Raw genomic sequence first — 11,644 nt, 5'->3', positions numbered from 1 at the left:
TGAAGTCAGGACTGTCAGCCCATTATTGTAAGTTCACATCTAGATAACAAAGTTCTGCTGGAGCAAAAGGGATTGTTAGTAATGAGGACCAACTCCATTGTTGGCAATATACTGTGTCAGGTCAACTTTCATGTAGTTTCCCTTAGAAACCATCATGATAAATTCCTGATGAATGTCCTGATGGGCTAACAGACCTGACCTTATGTTTATTTTATTATCCTCCACTAGTGCCTCACCAATGTAAATCATTAGTGCAGGATTGAGCACTATTCCACTATCATTCATTAGAAAATGTTCTAACATTCAAGTTTCAAGGGAGTGTGGAGGTCAACCTGATAGATATGTAACAATGTCAGTCAATCGAACTATTAATTATCATTACTAACTAAACGAATCTTATAGAATAACTAACACATAGTTACTAAGTTCACTTTATACTCGGTTAGTTATATGGTATTACTATCAAAAATTCATACATCTATTACCAATTGGTTTATTTTTATCCAAAACATTTTTTTTTTGGTAGTTAAGTATCTGCAATCAGTACTGGTACTATAAGCAGGTGAGTTGTTGGTAGTGGGATGGGAGGATCTCTATCCTTTGACTAGCTATTCCAACTAGCTAGAAATCTTTCATCCAGCTCAAGGATATTTGATCCAAAACATAGTGGCGAAGGAATAGAAGTCATTAATACTAAACACTGGTTAATTTATATTTAAATTATTTATTACAGCTACTGAAAATGATTTGAATGGTGATCCACCAAAAAGTATTATAATGAGTCAGACTACCCCAAAATTGCCTAAGAAACGCCTGGTGGTACAAAAAAAAGTAGAAACCACAAAAGGTTTGTGTTTTTATTAAATTTAATCTTCGGTTAAAAAAAGAATAATTGAAGAAAGATAGAGTATGTTGAAATTGGAGATGAAGAATGAAGAATGAATGGATGATGAAGTTGAAGATCCAAGTTAGATTGATATACCTGTTTCTTTTCTTGGATATTCTTTACCTACTAATCATGATTACACTGAAGTGTAAGCACAGTGTCGGATTCAGTCAGTTTTGTGTAGTAGGAACACAGAGTATGAAACTTTTAGTTTATATAAACTATAAGTGTTATTGATATTTTTTTTAATTATGCATAAAAATAGATTAAATTAATAAAAAAAATGTGTTTGACTCACATGCTCTTATATATACTCTTTTGTTTTTTACTATAACTGTGGTCAAATTCTGAATTGAATAATATTGTTTTTTTTTTAATATTAATTGTCTATAGGTAAACTGAATTTTAAATTAATTATGGTTAAATTTCGACTACTGTGTGACCACTATTAATAATTAAATGAAATAATATATGGGGTCTAGGGTATTTACCACTTGGTGTAGTGTGTACACGTTCATTTTATGCTAATAATCCACATATGTTTAATCTTGTGGTGTTGCTTGCCGACCTATAAGAAACCTTAATAAACAACATGTTGTGATATGTAGAGAAAACATAGATAATGAACAATTTCACAATCTGAGTGTGGAATGATACCCCTTCAAAAATCGCACTTCCAATATTGCTTAGGTTCCAAAGTGTGAGGATGAATTCCCTGTCAATGGCAAGTTATCAGTCAATCCCAGTCAATGTAGACATGCGGTAGCGTGTCAAGCCGAGTTTACTGTTAGGCTACAGTATATTATCCTAAGTTATAAGAAGAAATGATATTTTATATTGTTATAAATACATTTCAGGACAGACCATTAAACTTGGCACCCATTTAGATCTCACCTCTTTTGTCATAGAAGTCAACAACCAAGGCATATATCATAATATTAACTCGTTTTTGATGGGATATTATTTACTAGCTGTTCCCGCGACTTCGTCAGTGTGGAATTTAACTTAATTTTTCTAAAATTAAAGTACCCTAAGATACTCCTTATTACATTAGCTCCCAAATAAAGTCCAGTCAAAATCGGTCCAGAGATTTCATAGATTAGCCGGAACAAACAGACAAACAGACAGACAAAAATTTTAAAAAATGATAATGGTGTATGTACCGTATTTATATTCATATGCATGTAGTAAAAAACGGTTATTTCAATATTACAAACAGACACTCCAATTTTATTTATATGTATAGATTAATTTACATATTATAATAACATATATCACAGATGAGAATGTCAATGGTACACCAAAAAGAACGAGAAGCAATGAGACACCTCTGAAGCGTACAAAGAAACAGGCGTCTCTGCAGCAAGATCAAGAATCCCCTAAAACAGGTATTTATCATTACTAAAGTTACTTATATGCCTCTGAAATAAGAACTGTATCTTAAAATAACAATAATAAGCTAAGCAATTCACAAAGTCCATTTAGTCCCAGGCTAAACAGAGCCTGTGTTATAGGTACTAGATAATTGTGAGAAATACTTAATACATTATTTTTTTTGTAAATACATACATACATGGGCCTAACCACGTTGGGGAAATATTTGAATTTGAATGATAAAGTAATTTGAACTTTGCATAATTTGTGAAAATCTGATTTCAATGTGTGAGTGGCGCGCCCGCGATACAGTTAATTTTTTTAATCTGATATACAATTAAAATAATCTTTCCCGTTACAGTTTTAAGATATCAAATCCCAATACAGACGCCTATGGAGGCAGCAAAACCAGCTGAAGAGAAGACGATGGTCACAAGGCGGGGGAGATCTAAAAAATCTGATGATACATTGAATTCCTTAAATGTGGATAAGAAGACTGTATCAGAAGGTATGATTTTGTAACTTTCTAACCACTACACTTACAATACCTATTGTCAATTGTGGTCAGGATAACTAAGTCATAGGCAATGACTTCGTTATCGTGACCATAATTGACCCGGGGGAAAGTACAATTCATATTCCATCGTTACTAATATTATAAATGCGAGAGGGGAGATTAGAGGTTGTAATACTTCCAAGTATTGTCATTTTGAAAGCTAGAAACTTAAACTTATTTTATATTATTTACTTATTAAGATAAAGTTTGTAAAAATTTTACCAGGGGGTAAAATAAATAGGGTAAAAAAGGTTATATGGAAATTTATCATTTATCGTCTATTCCATGTGGACAAAGTCGCGGGGAAAGCTAGGAGATATAAATGTACGTCCTGTGGTATGAACATGAATACAAATGTTTGCACCTTGTGAGGAATCGAACTAGCGTTCATTGGAAGTAAAGCGGTGTGCTAAACTACTATACCACCAAGACTGTCATAGTTCTATTTGTAAATCATTAATACAATAAATATATTACAGAACCAAGTCCTGATAACAATACAATTAATAATGCACCAAAAAGTATTAAAAAAAACGCTACACCTCCCAAACTGATGAAGAAACAAGCTTGGCTGGAACATAAAGTAGACTTGGCCAATGAAGGTACATATAATATGTTTTTTTAGTGTAACATTTGGCTATTTCATAACTTAAAAAGTTCTAGAAAATGTTAACATACATATATACCTATAACATTTTTTAACATTTAGCCACAAAATATGATTTAAGCAACTGGCCTAATAATGGGCTACACCAATCAATACTGCAATAGACTATTGGTATTGAGTAAAAACGATATATGCATCGTTACTAGGGCCCTCACTGGACACAGCAAATTAAATAAACAAATGGCAAATTAGATCTTATACTTTAACAATCTGCAGTAGCCCACTCATGCATAAACGAAATATCTCCTTTGAAAAGTATACACTATACCCTGAGGAGATAAATACCATTGTTTCTAAGAATATCCTTAAATTCTTGTCGCTCACAGGCCTAGGTAGCAAACTTTGAAAAATGGTACAATTAATCTATGTAGGTCGCAGTGCTATAGGTTTTAACACCTGACAATAGTCCAAATCCCTCAATAAAAAAAAAGCAATGGGCCTCATAGTCTTGATAAAAATCTTGTGGTACATTCGCTGAAATATACACAACAAATTTTCTCTGAACTTCTTAAAAAAAAAACTCTATAAATGAATGGAAATGGCTAGTACATAATGATTTATTATATTTACAGTTGTACGACATCAGTTTCCAAACCAGAAGTCTTTTCAAACAGAAGATGCAGTTACAAATAAAGAAACTAGTATTGAGCCAGCAAAGGTGGTGAATAAGAGAGGCAGAGCTAAAAAACATGAAGTTACAATTGATTCGTCTAATGTTGAGCAAACTGACTCGCAAGGTAAGCTTAATATATATTTCAAAGAAAGAACAAATACGTTAATAGTACATTAGAAAAAAGTCAATGGTTACTGCAATTCACTAATATGAAGTCATAATTTACAGTTTTGTTATTGTTACTTACAGAGATTTCATTGAACCAAAAAAATAAATGTGTGAAGAAAGCACCTGTGAAGCTGATTAGACGAAAACAACAGTTACAAACAAAGGAAATTGCTGGTAATGTTTTTTTTTTCGTACTGATTTGTTTACACTTACTTAAGAAATCTTAAGTATTATGGTAATATAATGTTGTATTACTTATTTCAGATAGTCCTACAATTGATGTCAATCTGGAAAAGAAATCAGTAAAAAAGGCAAAAACAGATTTACAGAAAGTTCAGAAGATTAAACCGACACAGTCAAAGTCTAGAATTCTTAGAAAATTTAGAGGTAAGAAAAGTAGTGTAAATAATACATCTGTTAGTGAACCAACAGCTGTAGTTCAACATAAAGATGATGCATATGTTGATAATATTACTGACAAATTGAAGCAGTCTAAAACACTTGTACTGCCTAGAAAAAGAGCTGGAGCCATTAAGTCAAGAAAAGCATCATTAAACAGTAACTCCGATTGTTTATCTTGGACCAAAGATATATCTAGTTCAAGTACGACTACTTGCGTGACGGTATGTTCGACAGACATTGTTCGTATTGACAACAAATTACCAATATTAAAACTTCCACCTGTAGACTACCAAATGAATGAAATTAAAGCTAACCGCCGTGATGATTTGTCATCTTCCTCGTCGTCAGCATCATCATCCTCATCTGATTCGTTTTCAGATGAATGTTCAAAATGCGAGTCTGGTGGTCAAGTCTTAAATATAGATAGCCATTCTGTAAATTTGAGTACATCTTCTATTTCACAAATCAAGCCATCTCAAGAATCGTTACATATCAATAAAACTGATAGTGTTAGTAAACTTAGTAAAGCATTAGATAAACTCACATCGAATCTAAAAAAAATCGATCTTGAAATTTTAAATTGGATTGGTTACCAGAATGAGGACATGGATGTCGATGCTGTAAAAACACAAGAAAGAATGTTTAGAATTCTAAAAGAGGAAAGTGCTGTAGTTATGCACTGTAAAAACATTAAACGTGTCTTATCTGATGATAATGGCGAAATACCTACTTTCGATGAAACTGAAGCTTTCGAAAATAGAGCTCATGATAAAAATAACTTTGTAAAACCTAGTAATATTAGTGTAACAAAGAGTATAGTGCCTTTAAAAAATACGAATACCTCAGGAACATACAAGGACATTGATCACAATAAGGATAAGGAGACTTTACAGAATGAAACTAAAATCATTGAAGATAATTCTACAACAGATAATACCCATGTATCGTTTGATCATAGTTATGACGATGACGACGCGTTATCATTATTTGCTGAAAGTATTACTGGTATAGAATCTTCTCGGTTGACTAATTCAATTGGATCTCCGCCATCCCATACAAATTGTGCTAGCGTTGAAGAGTACATTCCTCAGCCAGTGAGAAATCAGTGCAGTGAAACAGAACAGTTAGTGTACTGTCCGACAAAAATTTCAGACAATGAACGTAGTGATAGTAATGTTAAAACCAAGATTATTTGTGAAAAACAAAATGCTGATTCCACTTCTATTTATAGGGAATCTTCACTAGATAGAACTATTAAAACTCCATCTACTGAAATATTAGATAAAACCAATTTAGATAAAAAATGTCTTAGTCCGAATATTACAAATGTAGTTCCTAGAGAAAAGAGTGGATCTTACCTTATGTCGTCAATATATAAACCATCACAAGCTGTGAAAAGTGTTGTTTTCAAAGGAATATGTTTCTTTCATCTAATATCTAGTTGTAGACATAACGCTCTGTGTCGTTTTCCCCATGTGGTACCAAATCCGAGAGACATTAAGGTTATGCTTCACAAGTTGAGCGAAGAAATATTCATACAAGAGTACATGTTGATGCGGAACTGGCCGGGCTTGAGGCGATTGTACGGGCTGTGTTTCGTGGAAGAGTGTGCTAGACGAGAACTTACGAGTTTCCTCGTCGAAATGGCAATGGACTTCGTAATGAAGATGAATAGCACATCTAGGGAAGATAGCTTACTTAAAATTGACGTTATAGAGTATACGTTATTGCATCTGAATACAGTTGATTTGAATATTTGTGACAATTTACTAAAACTCACCGTGCAACAAGACACTCTCCTGTGCGATGTGTTTATGGAAACAATAGCCGCGACACAGAACTTTTCGAGATTCAAATTAGTGTTCCTAAATCTAACCAATTTTATTACAAAAAATAACAGAACTTTCAGTTTGAATGTTGCAACTCAAATTTTGGAAAGGGTTTGTATTTTGCCCTATGAGGAGTCACTCGTTAAAGCGTTGCTTAATATTATAAAGCATACTGACTCCGCGATATTTGAGAATACGATGATGGCGAAATTCGAGCACCAACTTTCGGTAACCAATCGGGATCTTTACGATCAATTTGCGAAGATTAAGAGAGGAAATGTAAGCAGACCGGTTCTGGGGAACCTGTATGCGTCGTCGCCTATTAGGATCCGAGAGGTGGAGCCGACTAATGTAGCGATGTATCCAGAAAGGCAGAAGAGGTACACCTCTCCTGATACAACTCATCTGGATAATTTGGTAAGTTCTTTTTTTATACTATTCAAGGCAAGCGGCGATGCCGGCGATATGCAATCTCATATTTTTATCTTAGTTCTTACTAATGTTATAAATGTGAAAGTTTGGGAGTATGGATGGATGTTTATTGCTCTTTCGCGCAAAAACTACTGAACGCATTTTGATGAAACATTTCAGTAATGTAGCCTATACATCAGCATAGCATATAGCAGCAGGGTATAAATTACATGCGGGTGACACCACGAGCACAGCTAGTAACCAAATATCTTTTAAAATGTTGTTTCACTCTTCACAGAATAAAACTGACGAGCCCATCATCAAGAGGACGATAAACTTCGATCTATCCAGATCGGTGAGCGTCAACACGCACTATAAGAACTCGACGCAGTCCAATGAAGGCTTTGAGGAATCCCGCCCACAGACAAATCACTACAAGAACTGGCAAAACAATCGTGTCTATGATAATATGCGCTCGTTCAATTCGCACGTGCCTGTCAGGCAAGCTATGAAGCGGCCGACGATAAACCGCCAAGTCACATACGGAGGGAGCCCTTCTGTATGTATTTAAATATTATAATAATCTGAGGGTTTAAATAATATCATTCAAATTAAAAATATCTTTTTTCATGGAGGTCTATTACAGACTCTTATGATGTACCGTCAGTTCGGAATGACTTCGAAATGAGAAGAACTGACAAGAAAGTCAAAGCTCGTATTCTTTACAAATAAATGTAACATGTTTACAATAATAATTGGGAGAATAGAGTGACAGTATAATTTAGTAAAAAATAACAATATGATATTTACAAGTAAATTCATTATTGTATGCTAAAAAGTAGGATAGCTTAATGCATACAGGGTTGAAGATATTTACGGTGTTTAGTGAAAGGAGTCTTGTTTTCCTATTTATATGGTGATAGTTCTTATTAATGACTAGCTGATCCCGTGACTTCGTGCGCGTGGAACTTAACTTTATTTTTCTAAAATAAAAGTAACCTAAGTTACTCCTTATTACATCAGCTAACTAATGTGCAACGTTGTCGCGTAAGGATGTCTCCTCGGTGCATAGTCGACCATACTGACTATAAGCGAATTTGGGTGCGACCAATCGCACCCGAATTCGCTTAGTGAATTTCGCGGAGTGGAAATTACCATATTTTCTGATATCTAACGTTTGTTTCAGAAATTCCCGCGCCGATCCGGACCAGAGTTCTTTTAGTCTTTATATTGTTAAGGTTTTGTGTGACGTGACAATTGACAGGAATTTGTCAGCTATGTGATTATGAAGTCGTGACAGAATAGTATAGAATAAATTAGAGGTATAAAACCAATTTGATTTACACTTCATTTTATACACAGAATACCCTATTCGGGCCGAATAGGGCATTCGGCCTACCTATATACATATATATATACCTATATACCTTAAAGTAGCTAAAAGCTACTCAGTGGCATTATGAATGATAACATAAAATCTACTAGATAGTATTATCTAAAATTTATATGAGACCACACGAAAAAGACCAGTCTTTTAATAAGGAATCATCAAAGGCGGTCCCACTTGAAAGGTCTGTGGTGACACAAAAAATGTAGTCGAATTAAGATACTCCTATATATTTGTGAATTTATTCAATTTTTTTTTTATTATTGTGTTCTCTATACTTCGAGCTACTTCGGTAGCTCTGCAACTACCATAATTACTGGTAGATTGGTACAAAGTTGTTTCTTTAATATTAAGTATAAATATTGACCGCAACATAAAATAATATAATGGTCGCTGGAACAAGCTGTACCAGCGACTTTGTCCGCGTGGAATTTAACTTTATTTTTATAAAATAAAATATATTTTCAAAAATAAAAGCAGCCTAAGTTACTCCTCATTACATCAGCTACCTGCCAAAATCGGTCCAGCCCTTTCAGAGATTAGCCGGAACAAACAGATAGACCAAAATTGTAAAAAATGTTATTTTGGTGTTTGTACCGTATTTATATTCATATGCATGTAGTAAAAAACGGTTATTTCAATATTACATGCAGACACTCGAATTTTATTTATATGTATAAATAAAAGGTGATAATAATAAGAAAATTGTAGTATTATATATTAATGTAAGATAGAAATATATTTTGTTACTAAATGTGAAACTGGTACCTGCTTGAGTTGGGACATAGACTGTCCTATGTGTTAATATATAATATGTATATATATATATATATATATATATATATATATCTATCTGTATATCAAATTTTATTCGAGTCTAATCGTTTAATAACATTTATAAAAGTAGAATAATGAATAAACTGAATATTTGGGTGTATTTTGATAAAAGTACAAATTCATATATGTACTTAGTTTACACTTAGTGTTATTGTTTAAGTGCTTGGTTCTGTTGAACGTTTTATGATTTTTTATATAAAAATACATTGTTTTTATTAAATATTAAAACTTTTTTTACGTAGTCGATGGCCCACCCTATGGTAAGTGTTAACTATACAATCTATATAACTATACATCACGGATGTTAGAGAGCTCCGTAACCATAACCGAAAATATCGGATATCCGATATAAAAAAATATTCGTAAAATAATTCATAACCGAATCCGAAATAAAAGTTTCGGATAGGGGCGGAGCCTAATTGAGATATGTTATGTAACAATTTCATTAGCTGTTTGTATTTTACTTTTGAAATTCTTTAAAAAAATTAATATCCGTAACCGAAATTATCCAAAACTAACGGATAATCCGAAATTATTTCATATCCACATCCGTATACGGTCTAATAATCATTCCTATATCCGAAACCTATCCGTATCCGATATTTCATATCCATAACAACCCTGATATACATGAGCAGTACTGCAGACATCACGCTATCCTTTGACGCCTTCAACCGATTAACAGCTTATAAAAACAAGCTGCTTGGCGGCTGAAGTAGTGAGAAAGAGATACCCGACTTTTTAGTCTACCTTGGTTAAATACTTAATTTAAGTATATCGAGTATAAATAAATAAATTTATAATTATTTTAGGCTAGCTGTGTCCGCGTGTGAAATTTATAGCCTATGAGATATTATGATATATAAGCTACATTATTGTAAATTTTAATTAAAATCCTTTCAGTAGTTTTTGTGTGAAAAAGTAACAAACATACATCCTTCCATCCTTCAAGTTCATAATGTTAATAAGATATGTACTAAATTAGAAAGTTAAAGGAACTACATGAAGTCTAAAAATCATCATCTGCTTGTCTGTCCCATTTATTTGGTGTTAGCGTAATGTTTTTCTCTTCCATTCATCCCTGTTCGCAGTCAACTAATGAGTGAATAATGTTTCACCCCTTGTCATCTCGTTTTTCACACAGTCGCATCCATAATTTTTTCGGCCTTCCTCTGCTCTTATAACAATCTACATTTATATTTAAATTTCTAGAAATGTACAATAAATACACCCATTCATATTATGTATTTATTTACAAAATGTATCTATGTATTTATATCAGTTATCTATACCCATAACACAAACTCTGCCTACCATGTGACTAGATGGCGCTTTGAATTTTTCCCTGATATTATTATTAATTGTGTGTAAATGTTTTAGCGGTGTAAGATGCAAGTTTTTCTTACTATTGTAACACCAAAGTAATTTCGGACCTTATAATAAGCGAGACTAACACTCAAATTTGACTGTGCCAAAAGAATAATTTTGCACTGAAATAATTAACATAGTTTTTAATATGGAGACCATACTGAATTCGAATATAATTTATTATATTTCCGAAAAAAGTGATAAGTTTGATAATTATGTATTATATAGTTTGTGTTTTTTAGTTTCTAATTTTGTTTGCACTCGAATAGTGCTGTGATCTTTTTTTTCAAGTATTGGTGCCATTGGGTTGTTATTAAAAATTTTACATATAATGTTGTTATAAAATAAGCTACCTTTAGTAATTACTTACGATGAAGATAAACAAAATAAACTCCATTTGTAAAAATATATAAGACTTTATTTATCGTATGGAAAAAATATAACATACACATATGTACGGGAAAGCGATTTCATTGATATTAAAATAAAAAGAAATCATTATTGGCAGTAATTAGTTTTTAGCATTTAATTTTAGTCCATTTTTGACAGTTAAAAAGAAATATTTTCCCTTATGTTTGTAAGCCATAGCGGCGGCAATTCCCTTCGATCTATCCAATTCAAACGGGCCTCAGATTGAAGTCGTTTGCGTCAGGACTTTGCCTTCAGCCGCTTCATAAGTCCTTCCGCGGGTATGGAGTGCCATCTGCACTCGCCTCCTATGGTCAGGCGAAGCTGTAAAGACCAGAGGCCGCCAACAGCATTAGAGTAGTCCGGAAAAAAGTGGTGGTAACAACTCTTCACGTTTCACATTTCCATAGACAATTCAAATAGCTTAGTAATTCAAATTCGTTAGATTTTTTTTTGACTGCGTATAGTACAGTTTTTATATAGCGTACATGTATTAAATTTTTCCAAACGACAAAAATGTAAAGTAGGTAGGTATATAACAAATATATATTGTATTTTATTTTTGTACAGTTAAAGTCAGTATTCACTAATCAATAATTGACGTGAAAAAGTAAATGAGTAACGCGTGCAAAATTCGACTCGTGCAATACCAATAGGTATTGCACGAGTCGAATTTTGCACGCCAAGGATTCCGGATGAAAATATATATTATTATAACACTAGCTGTTAAGACTTCAT

At 33.0% G+C, this 11,644-nt stretch overlaps 1 protein-coding gene across 2 annotated transcripts; it reads left to right on the top strand.

Annotated features, from left to right (window-relative positions):
- Positions 1–739: 739 nt before the first annotated feature.
- On the top strand, positions 740–8,569 carry LOC131845506 (uncharacterized). 2 transcript variants are annotated; one of them, XM_059194578.1, is made up of 9 exons: positions 740–847; positions 2,167–2,274; positions 2,622–2,768; positions 3,296–3,418; positions 4,056–4,220; positions 4,346–4,438; positions 4,529–6,912; positions 7,205–7,465; positions 8,093–8,569. In XM_059194578.1, exons 1-9 carry the CDS (start codon positions 778–780, stop codon positions 8,126–8,128), a joined length of 3,387 nt encoding a protein of 1,128 aa, XP_059050561.1. In that variant the 5' UTR covers positions 740–777; the 3' UTR covers positions 8,129–8,569. The 2 variants fall into 2 exon arrangements, with proteins under 2 accessions (XP_059050561.1, XP_059050569.1); XM_059194586.1 differs by lacking the exon at positions 3,296–3,418.
- The last annotated feature ends 3,075 nt before the right edge of the window (positions 8,570–11,644 follow it).

The sequence above is a fragment of the Achroia grisella genome, unplaced genomic scaffold (genome assembly GCF_030625045.1).
Source record: "Achroia grisella isolate CSIRO2021 unplaced genomic scaffold, CSIRO_AGI_Agris_v1 utg109, whole genome shotgun sequence".
In the NCBI taxonomy this organism is placed as follows: domain Eukaryota; kingdom Metazoa; phylum Arthropoda; class Insecta; order Lepidoptera; family Pyralidae; genus Achroia; species Achroia grisella.
The sequence above is the reverse complement of the archived record's forward strand: the minus strand, read 5'-3'. Positions and strand labels throughout refer to the sequence as shown.

Coding starts and splice junctions, on each gene's coding strand:
- LOC131845506 (XM_059194578.1), top strand. CDS start 778: ATGAGTCAGACTACCCCAAAATTGCCTAAGAAACGCCTGGTGGTACAA. Junction 3,419..4,055: donor AGTAGACTTGGCCAATGAAG/GTACATATAATA, acceptor TTATATTTACAG/TTGTACGACATCAGTTTCCA. Junction 4,439..4,528: donor ACAAACAAAGGAAATTGCTG/GTAATGTTTTTT, acceptor TACTTATTTCAG/ATAGTCCTACAATTGATGTC.